Below are 16,501 nucleotides of genomic sequence, written 5' to 3' on the forward strand. Positions count from 1 at the left end.
CCCGTTCTCGCCATTGCCCCCGATATTATTCGCCTTAACCATTCGGTCATGACTTGATGTGATTTTCCGGCCCAAGAGGCACTCCACGCCCATGTTATCAGCCTCTTCATCCACCCCCAGGCGTGGCACGCAGCGGAGCTCTCACCTACGAGAAGTGAGCAACGGCAGCCCAGAGGCCACCGTCCTGAGTCGCCCACTGACAGCCACGTCCGACACGGGCACGGTCCAGCATGATCCTGTTCCCGTGACTGTCAAGACGGCGGTGGAAAGGAGATGTACGCTCTGGGTCCATGATGAGGGGTTCTCGAGAGAGGAGGTGGTCCTCAACCTGGACTTATTTACCGATGTCAAGCCTGGAGAGCTAATGGCAATCATGGCACTGAAGACAGACTCTGTAGTTCGGGACTTCCAGGATAAAACGCAATCATTCAAGAGGGATTCGGTTGCATTGGGAGCGCCCATGCAACGGGAACGCAGCGCTTCCAACCCAAGAAGTCCGGCCAGCGGCAAAGATGCCAAACACGACGTGGATCGATGGAAGCGTTATTTGTTTATAGCCAAAGATATTTCAAGAGAGATGAAGGCAAAACATCAAGGACTTGAAGTGTCTGTAACCAAATACATTGCCGATGCGTTTGGTTTGAAGCACCGGTCCAATGTTATATTGACTACGGTATATGAGCTTCATATTCAGATATAATTTCTTGCTGACAACCCTTAGACCGATCAGGACGAGAACTCTGCATCTCATGTTGAGTTGTCTTTCAAGGACGAATACCTGGCCCGGTCTGATATGTGGCGGCTGACGGTTGCCGAACTAAGCAACAAAACCGTCTTTAAGAGCCAGAAAATCCTGTTCATGGGCACGATAAAAGCTCAAGTGACTGCTGTCTATGTGGATGGTCGCAAAGTCCAGTCTGCTTTTTTCTCCACAACTTCCAAACCCATATTTCGAAGCGAATCTGCTCGCTACGTTCTGTTCATTCAAATGTCAAAGGAGATGTGGGATTTCGACTCGGAAGGGTCAGGCGAGATTATGTTTAACAAAGTCGTCAATGGCTTCCTTCCTGCACTTTTCAAGAAATGGGCATCATTGAAGGCGAAGCATCTTGTCAGCATTGTACTTTTCACGAGAATGGAATACGATACGGGGATAGCTTCCGAACTGGCTACAAGTGCGCATGATAGCTCCTATCATACAGGTGTTCAAATCGACGCCAACAAGAAACCTTACAAAGACTTTTACAGAGTCGTTGTCAGTGAGATGGCAAGCGGTTCTTGGACCACCATTTTATATCAGTTGAAGCGAGAGTTCAAATTTTTCCGCAAAGATATCTCTATGCATCGCATCAATATTGTAAATGCTTTAGAAGCATCTGGAGAAACCAATACGGGAGGTGTTCTCGGCACCCGTATTGAAGCCAACCCATCCTTGGCGATGCACGGAAATGTTCTTGAGGCAATCAATCTGGCATCTCGGCAATTTTCCCACGACTACATTGATAGAGATCTCATGAGAACAGGCATTTCCATTGTTGTTATCACTCCGTGTCCTGGCCTATTTGAAGTCGACTACGAAACTTTGAGACTGACAACCGAGAATCTCATTGGAAACGGTATCGGCATCGATCTTGTATGCCTTCCAAAAATGCCCCTACATTCAGTTCCGCTATTCAGGTACCGGAACCCTCTGTATGCAGCTTTTCAGGAGGCTATACACTTCAAGGCTCTTCGTAGCGAAGAAAGTACTCCTCGCCAAAATGCGTCCATGTTTGGGAGCAGTTTTTCTTCCTTGAATGAGTCCGTATCACCATCAAAATCGACGGCGATACAACAAGAGCGGCAGGCCCGCTCGGGATCGGTCGCTTCATTCCAGCCTCCCAGTGAATGGTCATATGCCATACCTCATTGGCTTGATGTTTCCTTTTGGACGGGGGCGTCGCAAGATATTCACATCGCAAATCCACTCGCCAAACCGCACAAAAGGCTCTTCAAAACTTCCCCCGTTGAACGAGCTTCCGATTTTGAGGTTCGGTGTAAGATGTATGAGATGGAAATGGCAAGCGTCATGGAGAACGCGATGACAGAAATCGCGGTAACGCCTCTGCAGCTTGATGCATTATTCCCACAGATGATCCTAGGACCTCGAGAGACCCCGGGGAAGAAATTGGCACCGGATACTCTCTCGGCGAAGATCAAACGGGAGAAGACATATGGAGGTCTTTCGGAGGTCATCAACGGTCCTTTGAAGCCACTCACAGACAAGCATTCTCCTTCTGAGAACGAGAGGTTCTTTCGAGCCCTTGAGGTCTTTGACATCATGAGATCACAGATTTCAGAAGACTTTTCTGGAGGTCGACACAATATTGAAGGGAAAAAATACTTCAAACCCAGTAGCGAGGAAGCAGTAAAAAAACCCCTAGCAGAAGATCCCAAGGTATTCGGTACTTCATCTAGCGATGAACATGGAACTCTGAAGGGGACGGGCTTTCTATCTGTATCACCAGCTGGAAAGAGTACCCTCGAGTCCAAGCATACCGAGTACGTAACGAGGCCTCGCAAAGAGAGCGTTGTGAGCACCATGACCAATACCTCGACACGTACTTCTCCGGTCAGGCCAGTCAGATCTGTTCGCCAGATCAGCCTCGGCAAGTATGGGTTTGGTATTGCGGCTCCGAAAGCTGCGACTGCTGAGATCCAAATTGAGCATGCAAAGGCAGCAAAGCCGGTGTCCGGGACAGCAAAAAACACTGGGTCAATGATGAATGGAAGCGCTGAAATGGCCAACCGTTTCCTTGTTACGGCATCGTCACATGGTATCAATAGACCACCTTCTTCTCAAAGTAACCGGTCGAAGAAGAGCCTAGAATCATTGTCTACCGAGAGAAAAGCAGTTCCTGAGAAAGCTGATGCAGATAAAAGTTCGTCTTCACGTCCCATAACTATCAAAAGCGCTCTCCAGTCCCTGGATCAGACCAATCAGCTCAAGTCTCGATCAGTATTGGGATCTTTGTATGAAGCAGAGAGTCGGCGGACCGATGATCGACTCCTGCAGTCGGCTAGGCAAGACGACAACCAAAAGCTTTTCAACTCCAAATTGCTCGCTGGGGCGGTTCCTGAACTGCCAGCCACCCTCTCGCCTACAAGAGCCTTGTCACCATGGTTGACTGTACTAAATCCTTCAAATCCTTCGGAAAATAGCTCCTTAGGACCAACTCCTTATACGAGATGGCAACACGTGTTTCCCAGGCCAGTGCTTACAAAAACGATGAAATGGAAATCTCTTTGCTCTCCTGCATCGGTCCCGTTGACTACGGAATACTTCCCAACGAAGCATCAACTAGACACGGAATACCAACAGAAACCATATAACATTGCTCAAAATCTCGAAGAAGATTTAAATGAAATTTCTAAAGACAGGGAAGAGCTTCTTCGAGAACTCATTGGGCTACGACTGTCCCACGGGTTTCAGATCGTCGTAGGCCCTGGTGTTGCTCAAGCATTTGGGCAGAAATCCATGCGAATTGCGAACGTGTTCGAGCCCGCGCGCATTGCAGAAGATGGTGCAAGTGTATTCATGTCGATGGGAAGCATTATCCATCAATTATCATGTGTCAACGAGACGGAGGTCGAGATTAATACATTTATACGCAAGCCCACGGCGGCGACGTCTGCTAGGCCTGGAGCGGTGATTCCTTCAGCTTACAACCCAGCAATCCGCACAGCACTGGCTCGAGATTATGATTCACGACTCGTCGTACTTGGCAAGCCAAAAGACGAGTACAATTGGAACTATGTGGACGCTTTCATTGCTGGCCTCGCAGAGGAGATGTCAGAGAATCTACGATTCTGGCGTGCTCGATTTGTACTGATCCCTGCGGAGCGGCCTACACAGACCCAGATGCGTCAGGGAGAAGATAACGAAGAAGAAATTCGCCTCGAGGGGATCAAGAAGATCACTCTGATGTGGCAGAAACACAGAGTTTTGACCGCATCGGAAAGGCGATTCCAGAGCGTAGGCTCTCAGAAGCTGAAGGGTCCAAACCCCCTCGACATTGTATATAAAACAGAGGACCCCTCTGTTGTCGTCACGGCGGAACTCGAGACCTTGCCACTGGTCGAAGCTGGTGATCCCAATCTGCGACGAGGAAAATTGCTTGAGACCGAGCGATTCCGCAAGTCTAAACTTGACATAGCCGGGCTAGCTGAAGCTATCCAAAGACCTGTTGAAAGAGGAGGAGTTCGGATGCAGAATCGCCGGTGGCATTTCCGTCTTCATTACAACTGCTTTATAGGCTCTGACATGACGACCTGGCTTATGGAGAATTTCGAAGATATCGATACGAGAGAGGAAGCTGTGGAGCTGGGAAACTTGCTAATGGCAAACGATGAGCTTCAGAAGATCAGGGAGGGCGAGGTAAACAAGGATACTGGCAAGGACAAGGACAAAGATATGGGAATATTTGTCCATGTTGAGAAACGCCACCCGTTCCGAGATGGTCAGTTCTTCTACCAGGTAACCGGAGAGTTTGCGAAGCAACGTCCTGAGAGCGGCAGAGGATGGTTTGCTACGAAGAGACGAGATCCATCCATCCCAACTACGCCCATTACCGAAAGCATGCCTAGAGATCCTCCGAGGCCAGAGCGATCCAGATCAGGTTCAAATCACGATGATATGTCAAATGATTCGGGGGCGACAACGCCTCCCGCTGCGGGCGGCATTGGAACGGGAAAGAGGCCCAAAGTTGCTCTGAGCAAGGTGATGAAGTACGATGTCGATCACCGCAAGCGCTCATATCGGCCAGAGATAATACATTTGCACTACGACAGACTTCACAACCCCGACAATTGTTACCACATACGCATTGAATGGATGGGAGTTACAGCGAAACTAATCGAGGATGCTCTAGGCTCGTGGGCTTCAACAGCAGAACGTTATGGTCTCAGGCTTGTCGAGGCACCAATTGGGGAGGTTTGCTCGATAACAGCTATGCATCCATTCCGAAGCCCATACATCATCAAGCTTGCCGCTCAGCCTCCAAATCAACAACCAAGAACATACTTTGACGTGAACTCATTCGGACCCCAAGTCCAGACTTGTCAAGGAAACCGACAATGTTACCAAAAGGCCATTATGAAGAAATTCAACTTCGTCCTCGACACTGAAGCCGCAAAGAACTTCCCCAGCAATGTCGACGTCACCTACTCTTGGGGCAAGCCCAATTTCAAGTACACGCAATATATCCACCGCTCGGGCGTCGTCCTCGCCCAGATCACCGACGATGGAAACTTCCTCCTCCTCGCCAACCGCCTTTATAACAACCGTACAATGGCGTCGCGCGAGCCGGACCGGTATGTCAAGAGCGGGCTTCATGCAGAAAACAACAGCACGCGCATGGTCTCCTCTCTGCACGGACACGGCGGATACATGTCTGACAAGCTTACTCCTGTCAATTCTCCTATGCTCCGTTCAACCTTTACTACGACTACTACCATGGGCTCTCCCCTCCTGCGAGCTACTTCTGACGTGCTGGGACCCGGCCCACCCGGTTCCAAGCTCGCCAATCCTGCGACGCCGGATTCAATCAGGTACGAGCTCGAGGCGTTCTGTCACAATACGGCTGCGTTGGAGGCTTTTTATAAAGAGGTTCTCGAGAAGGCGACGCCGCCCAGCGCGACGCCTCCTGCATATCCGAAGAGCCCATTTATGCAGAGCGTATTGGATGCGAATATTCCGACGCTGGGCCTGCCGCCGGGATTGCTGGCGAGGGATTCGAGCCCGAGCCCGATGCGGTTGAGTAGTCTGACAAGTATGTCGATGCCGCCGTCTTGTGGCAGGCGGCAGAGTGTGCAGTTTGGGATTAGCGGTGCGTCAGCTGGGGATCATCCAAGGCAGGAGAGTCCGGGGGGGTCGATCGCTGAGGATCGTTAGGCGTTGGTATGGATCAGGGTACTGAGGATATACCCAGGGAACTTTCTGCAACGTTTAATCTTGTCTTGTATAATGTATCATGACTATACACGCTACACACGCCTCGCCAGGAATTTGGAACTTCAGCCAGTGGTTACATGTAGGCCATTTCAATCCTCTTCGACTCTGCTAACACGTTGTTCGGCTGCCTTATCAAAGCAACTAACTGTGCATCACAGCTGTCAGTATTGTACTCCTCGTCCTATAGCTAAGCCTGCAACCTATCCAGTTAGGCTTGATATCTAGAACCTCGGATCGGTCGGTGTACGGGCTTCTGGAGATGTTTTGCTGTTTTGCTGGTGGTTTTTTTTTTTTTTTTTAAAAAAAATAAAAAAAGACTTCACACTCTTTGGGTTTTTCTTGTCGCTGTTTTCAACGAGTGGTTTCCAACGCCTTTTAGCAAGCACTTAGTCGATGAGTTGGGAGCCTCGCCGCTGATACGCCAGCGAGGTGATGACCACTTGATGGAACGGCCTCGGCGGGCGTGTGTTCTTCTTCGATCTCATAAAGAAGCGTATAGAAGTTCGTGTGCGCAGAGAGAGGTTGCGACCCGGCTCGGGAGGGAGGGAATCACGGACTAGAAGGTGGAGGACAGGAGAGAAGGCTGCCGCCCACCTACATACATATGCAAATGTATCATGTCATGCACACATCAAAATCACACCCTCATAAAAGAGGCAAAAACAAATAAAGTCCAGAGAGCGGGATTTCCGCTGCGCGCGTGTGTGGAATTTATGCAAGAGGTTCTGGAGCTTGAAGGAGACTTGGAGAACGAAAAGGGCCGCCCGCTACTTGGATAGGCTGGCTGGCAGTTCGTTCTGCCTTTCTTGTTTGTTTACGATCATCGAGCTGGGAAAGGACAACGTTTGCGTGCGTGTCGTAGGGAGGGCTTTCGGGGGCTGGACTACCTACCCGAAGCCAGTTAGCTATCTAGACTTTAAGAAGAGATAAATAATGAGGGGGAGGTAGGAACTGACCTCGCTATTGCAGAGCCAGATCGCAGACCCAGCCGGCGCTTTGGTTGGCCTTCATCCGCTTGAAGATCAACGTCAAGAGTCTTCACCACCGCGATAGCACCTTTGCTTTCTTTGCCGTAGCTGATCACTTGGCTGCTATTTTGGTAGCATTGATTCGAACTCTTTGTGCAGACTTGCTGTTCTCTAATTTTGATGGTGATGCGGTCGCTGAGGCTTATACATGTTAAGCTGCTTGCTGGTCTGTTAGCGATTACGTTCTGAAAAACGGTAGAGACCAGGGTTGAGGTGCAAGGGTATGCATATACACATATTTAGCTATGGCTCTTTGTTCAACGTCGAGTCGTCGGTTGAAGTTGGGTCTTGATATTGACAAATGTGGCTCGACTATCCGCCAATATCATCACTTGGTGAAGAAATCCAGCCTGTCTCTGCTCAGCGGTGAGAGAGAGAGAGAGAGATTTTTATCTACCTACAAAAGTAATAGCGAAACACTGGCTATTACTTATGTAGATGATTCTGTCAGCCGGCGGATCGGCGCAACACTTTCCAGCTGCCATGGTTTTCTATACGCGGAAATGTTCAATGCGCTGATCAGTGACAAATTTTTACGAGTAGGAACTGGCAAACATAACGCAAAGAAGCAACGGCAGTGAATTTAAAAGCTGGGTATATTTCGTAAAACAACATTTCGGGACTCTGATTAGGCCACCCGCCACCTCACATACCGGCCCACTCTATGCAGAAAGTCCTCACATTCTCACCACTTTTGCTCTCCTTCATACCCGGGTCTACCCCGCCAATCAAGAAGCCCTTCTTGACAGCCGTGCCTAGTCTCCCTCCACCGATGATATCAAACAGAGGAATGTCTTGATCAAAATCATAGCTCGTAGCAAGGAAATGACTGTGGAAACGCAGGGGGTCACCAGGGTACACATTGTAATTACACCCGAAGCGCAGCCCGGGCATCAGGTAGTAGCCGCGGGCATGCAAGTGTGCAAATAATGCGTAAGAAGACGAGACTGATGGGTCGGGTGACGAGCCAGGGTTCTGGGGCAGTGAGGAAGGATGGTAGCTTATGGTTAGGGTGGCTGCCACTGGACCTGTAGACACGAGTCTGTTATTAACCCTGCTAGAAGCGTTGGACTTGGGCTCGAAGAGGGACACATCGGCGGAGTCTGCAGTGCTCGGTGGATAACTGAGCGAAGGATCGGGATCAGAAGCGTGGGACTCGCGGGAGGTGCCCAACAAATCATTAGCATTCTCTGGAATCTCTCTCGCAGCTTTCATTGCCAGCGCATATTTTGTTTTCCTCTGCGACTCCTCCAGGCAGACCTTGCGCGCCTGGACGACAATTGTTCGGAGGGACTTGAGGTATGCCTGTTTGTCCGCACCCTGCAGCGTGTTCAAGAGCCTAGTTTTGTGCCACTGTTTATCGTCAAGGATGTATGCGACCCCTTTCTCAACGAGCAGCTTGGCTTCCTCGGGCATCAACTCCATAGGCATGCCGAAGAACAGGTTCTGCTGTGGGCTCTGTGGCAGCGTCCCCATGAGAGTACCGCAGATATGGTGAGTCCTGCGAAGGTAAGTCACGACATTGACATCGAATAACATGTAGCGGCCTGATATCAAGGAGATAGGTATGGGCTCCGAGACCGAATCAAAGACGGGCGCCATTGTGACAGCTGGTTCCAAGAAGCAGGGACGGGTATCTATATGGAAGGCCGAGTCAGCTTGTGGTTCTACCAGCAGTGAATTGATCGACATTGGAGAGAGGTATGCTTGCGACGAATCATAAATTAAAACATATATTTTAGACATCATGTCCAGCTTAACTGGTGTCAGGGGATTGACAGATCTGTTTTGTAATCATATTGAAGCAGAGGAAGAAATTTGGAATGAGTAGAATGCTTACCCTGTGCTTGCAGTGTGGTTGATGAAAGTATGTTAAGGGAAGATGGACCAGCGTTCGACTTGGAGCAGCTTTTATGTACGAAATTTCTTAGCGTGGTGTGCTCACGCCAAGGAAAAGAGCCTTCCTGTTTTCGGATAAGTAGCTCCTGCTGACTAACGCCTTGACATCAGGATTATTGTACCGGTATTCATCCACACGCGTCTGATGTTAGAAAACATTGAAAGTCAAAATATCCTGCAGTACTAGAAATTTTCGAAATGGCTTCACTCTGGCCTCTCGCAATATTCATTGTAGTGGTTTTAATGCTTTTCGTAGGCATGTGACCTGTCATCCCACCATCCACCACCCCCTTTTCTCCTTTCCTAGCGGGCACTTCTCTGACAGAATGAGCAGCATGGTTGATCGTCTCCTCGTGTGTTGGGGATTCTTTCCGGCTCCGGGTATCCAACATATCTATCAATCCTCGTCAGGCATTGTTCGACCGGAACTATCTTAGGACTGTCACTTCAAGTGGTCAGGGCACGTGGAATCAGATTGAGATGGACGACATGCTTGGAGAGAGTCCGCGCACCTCCGAGGAATCTGAACGTCGAAGGTGACCGATAAATGGAAGCCTGCATTTGAAATCAACAGTGGACGATACAAGGTACTGCATCCATTCATCAATCCGATGCCCATAACCCAGAGCGGACCACCAGCACTTTTCCCAACCATCCCACAACGCCTCCCAACTCCCAGTCTTTTTTTAAAACTCAATATCCACCTTCGTCGCCTTCCCTTTCTCATGCTCATTGCTCCCTTGCTGTCCCTCCGCATCCCCCTCCACCGGTGGCAAGCTGAACGGCTTGATGACCAGTCCCTTCCGCCTACTCAACGTAAACGCCAAGTCGTCACCGAACCCGCTCGCCTCTCCCCCTCCGCCCCCCTTCTCATGGAAGATCGGTAATCGGTGGATCTTCAACATGCCTTGTGGGGGATCCTCTTGGAGCGTCGATGTCGGGTTCGACTTGGTGGCGATTGCCGTTGATGGAAAGGGTGCGAGTTCGAGGACCCCATCGCTGAGGAGCTCCATCCACCGAGTGAGGCCTGTGGCCCGCGGGTAGAGGTTTAGCGGAAGAGTTATGAAGGCTGTGAATTGGGCTGGATGTTTGCGGAGCAGGGCGCGGAGGGCGTGGAGGAATTGCAGGATGTATTCGGGTCGTGCTGCTTCTGAGGGGTATATTGCTGGAGAGAGAAGGTTTGGGATGACAATTCGGTGGATGGCGTTGGGTGGAGTAGCTGAAATTTGGGAAGTGAGATGGTTCAAGTATCCCGTGAAGGGAGACACAGGGGAAATTTGGTCCTGGAAGTCGGAATTTGGCCGCGTAGATATAGGCACGAGCTTCATATTAGAAGGAGAAGGTAGAACTAGCCGCCTGCTCAAATCAAAATCATGGCAGAATACAGAAGTGCTCAAAGGATCCGAGCCTCCTCTCTGCTGTGCCGGATTTCTATCTGTTTGCCACGGATTTAGTCCCATTTTCATTCTGAGTGCCTCGAGACCCACCTCTTGCTCCAGATCCAAATTCTCCCAACCGTTCATACCGCCACGCAATCTTCATCTTCTCATCAGCTCTCTGCTCAGCTCTCCCCGAAGAACCCTCTCCAGCAGCACTGATTCCAGGTAATTCCCTTCCCCAAGCCTCGTGCACGCCTAGCACATGCACATGATGCCCCTGGACAATCCCCTCGGCAGCATAGTACCTTACCAACGCACCTGCAAAATCCGTCGTGCCATTTTCTTCGACCAAGAGAGAAGTTCCTAGAGCCAGCCCAGAATGTCCAGCAAGAAGAGAGTCCAGTGAGTGCGTCCCAGTTGAGGTCGTCAGGCGTCCGTCTAAGGGTGATGGCCTTACACCTTGGGCGAGGGCTGGCTTTGCTGAGACCGCAGGACTAGAGGCGGTACCTCCGGATTGAGGAACAACACTGCGCTTTCTGAATGCCATTTCTGAAATCTGATCTCCTCGAGGGATAGGAACACTGGTCGGCTAATTTATTTACAGGCTCCGGGAATATGTATTTCCAGACCGAACCAAGTCAAGATATCTGCTGGCGCGTTGCTGACCTCGAATTGTCAGCGAAGTTTTGAATTTCAATGATGGCAACGTAGAGATGTGTATACAACAGAGGAGGTAGCTACATAGCTCGGTTGAAAGTTGGGCCAACTACAGCTACGAAAAAAAATAGAATGCTGCCTCCATGGCGCTACTTAACGAGCCGCAGTTCAAGCGACCAAAAAATATTTTGAGCCTCGTTCATTGCCCCTCCACCTCCCACCTCACCACACGCTCTTTACGCCTCCCCAGACATCGCGCACCCCAATTTCACTTCACAAGAATCTCCAAACAGTACGCGCCTGCAACGCTCACTCTTGACAACGCTTCGCGACATCTGGAACTGCAAACCAAACCAAAGCTCTCTGAGGTCCTCACTCCACACATCCACACACCACCCTCGCCCCAAACCACCAAACCACACCTACCATGGCAGCAACCGACTCTCAGCTCTTCGAGGACACCTTCCACATCCAGACCTTCGACCAGTCCAAGTATGACCGCGTGGCGCGCATCGGCGGCAAGTCGCACGACGACGACACCTTCATGACGCTCGACATCAACACGGAGCTGTACCCCTGCGCCATCGACGATAACCTGCAGGTCGTCATCGCCACCACGCTCGCCCTGGACGGCAGCAAAGACGGTGGCAAGGGCTGGCGCGACGTGAGTCAGCACGGCCCTGGCGGCGAGCCGACGCTGGCGGACATGTTCGATTATGTGTGCCATGGGAAGGTGTACAAGTTTGAGGATGCGGAAGATGGAGCCACGATGTGAGTTGGGATCGGCGCGCGTGTATTGATTGCTTATGGTGGTGGGGAATGGTGCTAATGGTGGTATAGTAAGGCGTATATCTCGTTTGGGGGACTGTTGATGGCGCTTGAGGGCCCGTACAAGAAGCTCACGTCGTTGAGAGTGGACTACGTTTACCTGTTGGTCAAGAAATAGACCAGTCCTGCCTTCGATTATACGACCTTCTCGACAATATTTGACGACTAGTTCAGGAACACATGCCATATCTCTTGCGCAGCTTTGGGTGGTCTTGCAACCACAAGAACCTGATGTCGAGCCTCCAGGATGGTTAGGCCCCTGCATAAGCCTAGATTTTCTCAACATCTCTGCATTTCCTTTCAAGTATAGAACTGGTTGGATTTACCAGACGGCGTTCGGAATACCAAAAGCATTTCATGCTCCTGGCGTTGTTGGGCATCGGCAGAGAGATACCTCGGACGTTGCGGTAGATCTCTAATGCAAAAAGCATACTCTAAGACGCTCTCAAACTCCCAAATGATGCAATATTCTATCCATGCCCAAGACCCCTAGTATCCAATCCACCCATCTCTTCCTGCTAACCCAGAGCTACTCCCCACTATGTGGCCCGGGAAACTCGAGCTTCCTATGCAACCTCCTCACAATCTCCTCGTAGTCCTTCTCGTTCTCCTTTGTCAGGACCCCCCACCGCACGAAGAAGTCAAGCATAACAACCGCGCAATTCGGCTTGAACTCCCCCCTTCCCAGCGCGACCTGCACCTCCTCTACGCTCCACAACCCGAACCCCTCCACCTCATCATCATTCGGCTTGCACAGCGTCTCCTTGGGCAGCTCCAAGTCAAAAACATACTGACACTCCGGCTGTACCAGGCCCGTCTCCCCGCCCGCCCTTTCGTCCCTAACATAGCAGTACGTAACTGTGCCTTGCGCCTTGACATTCTCCCTCACCAGCCCCTCCGGCAGAGAGGCCTCCTCCTGCGCCTCCCTCACCACACACTCCAGCGGCTGCTCGCCCGTCGCCATCCCGCCCGCCACGGTATTATCCAGCATGCCCGGATACGTCTGTTTCGTGCTCGCCCGTCTCGGCACCCAAATCTTGATCCCGAAACTCGCATCCATGTCCCGGGTGTAGGCCGTCATGTGCACACCGTACGTCACGACGCCGAACAGACAGCTCGCGCTGCGCTCGACGCTGAACAGCAGTTCGTTACCGGGATCGTAGACGGGGTAGAGCTCGTCGCGCCAACCTTCCAGGACGGCAAAGGTCTTGTGAGTGCGCCAGTGTGAGCAGGTTGCTGCGATTGCGGCGGATCGTTGGGCTTCGCTGGCCTGGGTAAATGCGAGGATGGTACGCCGAGTGCGCGAGACTTCGAGTTCGCCTTTTATGGCTATGGGGACCTTGGCGAGGGCATTGAAGACAGGCTCGGTGATGAAGCCTATGGGGGTTCTCGAGGCGGAGAGGAGCGTGTAGAGTGTCGCGTGGAGGGAGGCGTGGGAGGGGGAAGAGGGGTAAGGGAAGCTGGGTGTGTTAGGTCCAGTGGGTATGAGATGAGAGATATTGGATGTCAAGAGGTTGAAGAGATGAACGCAATAGAGATGAAATAAGGGTAGCTGGGGGAGGGGGCTCTATGGAGTGAGTATTTCAACGGCGGTTTGAAGCCTTGGACTCCATAACTATGCTCTCCTTTGAGAAGCTACCCCGCCATTTCTTCTCAGGGAAACTGATATGAGAGAATTGGACTTACACATCACACTCATTGATGAGATCCACATTTGACTTTGTCATCTTGAAATAAAGTCTCTATTCTGTGGACCGAGCTTGACGAAAAGTGCCGTTGCTTGCATTCGGATCGGAATGAATCTACTGTAGGTACGGACTCTGTAGAAGTATCTCGCAGATTCAGGAACTGTCTTGTTCTGCCAAGCCCGCCCCACCAGAGCTGTGTGCAACCCCACGTCAGGAATTCCTTTTGGTGCACCGTCTACTTTATCTCATCAGCATACCTTTGCAGAAAACACCACACTCACCAGACTTTACTCCCGCCACCATTTACAACTACTTTCCAACCTACTGTCGAGAAAACGCCCGCTGCCTTATGTCTCCTACATCTACTACATACCAATTCAACGACCGACGAGCTCTCTGACCTCGTGAACCAATTGTCTGATTCTCCCCGGCCCTGTTTGCGCCTGCGATCACTCCTCACCAAGAAACGCCAGCACCAATTCCCAAACATCGGCTTTCACACATTCGAAGTTCCTCTATCGACGTAAATTCAAATGGCAGACCCCCTCCCCCAACTCTTCGGCGTAATACCTACCGGCGCACCATGCATTACGATGCCCAGCGCCGTGCCCTCCGCGACCTCCTTCGTCTTCACACTGCCGACCACGAAACCCTTTAGCCACATAGGTACGTCTGTCTGTCTATCCTTCTGCCTGCCTCTCACGTTCCCACGTACGAGATCATTCCATCCTTCTATTCCTAGCTTTCAGCAATGCAGATGGATGGATACAAGGCTAACCAGTACACAGTCGTCTTCCTCCTCCCCGGAATAACACTTCCCCCAGACACTGCAGCAGCCGTATATATCTCCCTCTCGCCTCTCACGGCGACTGCGAGCCTATCCTTTAAATTCCTCGGCGGCATCGGTCCTGGCAAGGAAAGCGCCGTATTTAAGATCTCGGGCCTTAGTGCCTCGTCTTCTTCACCGTCTGGTCCGGGTGAAACAACAGAGGTAGACATGGACGCCGACGAGACGATTCCGCAAACAGGGGATGGGGAAATCACGCTTGGGATCTCCCTCGAGACCGCAGAGTCGGTGGGTGCGCAGATGGCCGCGCTGCAACAACAATCATCGTCGTCATCTTCGACGACGTCCTTTGCTAATTCCCAGGCGCTGGTACTTGCTGGTCATAACAACCGTAGTAGTAATTCGAAGGGGGGAGGGAAACCAGAGACGTTAGTGCTGGCGCAGCGGATCATCAAGAACGCGTTTAACTTCCTGGCGAGCTTTAGCGGGAATCTGAATGGGGGCGTGGAGGTGGTGCCGTTGAAGGCGTTTGAGGATTGGTGGAGAAAGTTTGAAGGGAGGGTTAGAAATGATCCCGATTTTTTGGAGAGGGCAGAGGGGGATTGAGGGGCGGGGAGGAGATGGTTTGTTGGTCGAATGGATGACGAATAGCTGGCTGACTGACTGGATGGATGAAAGCCGAGTAAAAATGAGTGGGATATGAGTGGATTACGAGTGGGATACGGATATATATGTGCCTCCCATACCAGTAGACGACGAGGAGGCCTGGTACGGGAGGTGTGCGGCTGAGGCGAACCAAAGGGATTCAAGGGCTGGAAGAGCAATGTGCGAGGAAGCATTCTTTATAGCAAGAAAGGGTAAGAGGAGAGGAGAGGAGAGGAGAGGAAGGATCTTCAAAACTTTTGCAGAGACGACAGAACGATCGCTGCGGAATATCAGAGGATAGGTAGCGGCGGGCAGTGATAGTCCGTAGAGTCACTGTAATACGTAGGTATCCAGATCAGCCCGACCAGCTCAGCTACACACCCATCCATATTCCATAGATTATTCGTTCACACCAGTACGCCGCCACACTCCCTCCCACTGATCTGCTGCACGGACGCATTTGAAGTTCACCAGCCTTCTTGACAGCTGCCTGGCAGTACCTACTACCTGCCTGCTTACTTTTACGATACTTCCCGAATAAGAAAAACAAGAAGGGAAGAAGAATAGAGTGTGTACGGTACTCTGTATTGCCAAGCCCGAGCTCAAACCAAACATCAGCGACGACTGTTCTCGCTTATCACTCACTCAATCAGCTCATCTCGCGCGCCGACCGCGGACTGCCTGCATGTACCTACTCTTTGCCCGTATGGAGGAAACAATTAAGTTGTACTCGGCCCGAAGCCCAGATACTATAGATACTACTATCAGCGCGAAGCTCAGTCCGGTGATGTCATTTGGTGTTTTGTTTTGATACTACTAACGTAGTAGTTAGCTAATCGACGGAGCTTGCTTACGTAGTGTTAGTGGTGTTAGTAGTGTTGGTACCTACTGCACATGGGGACGGGACGGCACGGGATGGGTAGGTACAGTAGGTAGTAGTAGGTAGGTAAGGTAGGTATGGTTGATTGATGGGATAAATGGCCGGATGAATGGCCGGCGGCGGGGTCCATTTTCGATACGTACCAGTACTGTAGTAGGTCCGGGGTAATTAAGAAGTGTGGACTCGGGAAGCTGCAATTTGTTTCCTTGCCTTTTGGCCCCCTTTCTTTGTTTTGGGTTTTTGTTTTTGTTGTTGTGGGTTACTGGGAGATGGGATTGTGAGATTGCACTGACACAGTAGCTTGATTGGATTGATAGATAAGTAGTAGTAGATTGGATGGTGGATAAGGGGGATCGGATGGGGGGATCCCGTGGATCCCTTGGCACTTGTTGTTTGTTGAGTAGGGAGATGTACTCTGGACGGCGTAGCGTATATACTAGTACGTAGTACTACTGTACGACCCGCCGCACGAATGGCACAGACTAGTACGGACGTGACCCCGATCCCGCCGTCTACCTGTAACAAACGAGGCTTGTTATCCATTCAAGACTAGATGTCCCGTCCGACCGGATGTACTACCTACAACTACCTGGTAGATACGACTAAGTACCGACAACTCCCTACTTGTCATACCTGATGGGGGTTTCAGATAGAAGAGAGCCCGACGATCCCGATCGTAGATGACGTACGGACAACTATCTCCGCATGTGTGTATCTA

General features: G+C 51.1%; 7 protein-coding genes across 8 annotated transcripts; 4 read left to right on the forward strand and 3 right to left on the reverse strand.

Annotated features, from left to right (window-relative positions):
* Positions 1-91: 91 nt before the first annotated feature.
* L3040_005016 (uncharacterized protein) lies at positions 92-6,179 on the forward strand (the record flags this gene model as incomplete). Its single annotated transcript, XM_007294529.2, has 4 exons — positions 92-673; positions 722-5,867; positions 5,970-6,071; positions 6,151-6,179. 4 exons carry the CDS (start codon positions 92-94, stop codon positions 6,177-6,179), a joined length of 5,859 nt encoding a protein of 1,952 aa, XP_007294591.2.
* Positions 6,180-6,703: 524 nt separating this feature from the next.
* L3040_005017 (uncharacterized protein) lies at positions 6,704-9,027 on the reverse strand (the record flags this gene model as incomplete). Of its 2 annotated transcripts, none has more annotated exons than XM_066156419.1 (5): positions 6,704-6,875; positions 6,949-7,183; positions 7,674-8,657; positions 8,861-8,866; positions 9,018-9,027. In XM_066156419.1, 5 exons carry the CDS (start codon positions 9,025-9,027, stop codon positions 6,704-6,706), a joined length of 1,407 nt encoding a protein of 468 aa, XP_066011825.1. The 2 variants fall into 2 exon arrangements, with proteins under 2 accessions (XP_066011825.1, XP_007294592.2); XM_007294530.2 differs by lacking the exon at positions 6,704-6,875 and adding an exon at positions 6,876-6,879.
* A 90-nt stretch (positions 9,028-9,117) lies between these two features.
* On the forward strand, positions 9,118-9,459 carry L3040_005018 (uncharacterized protein; the record flags this gene model as incomplete). Its single annotated transcript, XM_066156420.1, has 2 exons — positions 9,118-9,175; positions 9,254-9,459. The coding sequence occupies 2 exons, from the start codon at positions 9,118-9,120 to the stop codon at positions 9,457-9,459; spliced, it is 264 nt and encodes an 87-aa protein (XP_066011826.1).
* Positions 9,460-9,605: 146 nt separating this feature from the next.
* L3040_005019 (uncharacterized protein) lies at positions 9,606-10,845 on the reverse strand (the record flags this gene model as incomplete). Its single annotated transcript, XM_007294531.1, has 2 exons — positions 9,606-10,354; positions 10,407-10,845. 2 exons carry the CDS (start codon positions 10,843-10,845, stop codon positions 9,606-9,608), a joined length of 1,188 nt encoding a protein of 395 aa, XP_007294593.1.
* A 537-nt stretch (positions 10,846-11,382) lies between these two features.
* On the forward strand, positions 11,383-11,901 carry L3040_005020 (uncharacterized protein; the record flags this gene model as incomplete). The annotated part of the gene is made up of 2 exons (XM_007294532.1): positions 11,383-11,726; positions 11,796-11,901. The coding sequence occupies 2 exons, from the start codon at positions 11,383-11,385 to the stop codon at positions 11,899-11,901; spliced, it is 450 nt and encodes a 149-aa protein (XP_007294594.1).
* A 411-nt stretch (positions 11,902-12,312) lies between these two features.
* L3040_005021 (uncharacterized protein) lies at positions 12,313-13,510 on the reverse strand (the record flags this gene model as incomplete). The annotated part of the gene is made up of 2 exons (XM_066156421.1): positions 12,313-13,243; positions 13,470-13,510. 2 exons carry the CDS (start codon positions 13,508-13,510, stop codon positions 12,313-12,315), a joined length of 972 nt encoding a protein of 323 aa, XP_066011827.1.
* Positions 13,511-14,064: 554 nt separating this feature from the next.
* Positions 14,065-14,864, forward strand: L3040_005022 (uncharacterized protein; the record flags this gene model as incomplete). The annotated part of the gene is made up of 2 exons (XM_007294534.2): positions 14,065-14,137; positions 14,260-14,864. The coding sequence occupies 2 exons, from the start codon at positions 14,065-14,067 to the stop codon at positions 14,862-14,864; spliced, it is 678 nt and encodes a 225-aa protein (XP_007294596.2).
* Between the last annotated feature and the right edge of the window lie 1,637 nt (positions 14,865-16,501).

Source organism: Drepanopeziza brunnea (genome assembly GCF_022702325.1).
Source record: "Drepanopeziza brunnea f. sp. 'multigermtubi' strain 214-2 chromosome Unknown ctg7, whole genome shotgun sequence".
Lineage (NCBI taxonomy): Eukaryota > Fungi > Ascomycota > Leotiomycetes > Helotiales > Drepanopezizaceae > Drepanopeziza > Drepanopeziza brunnea.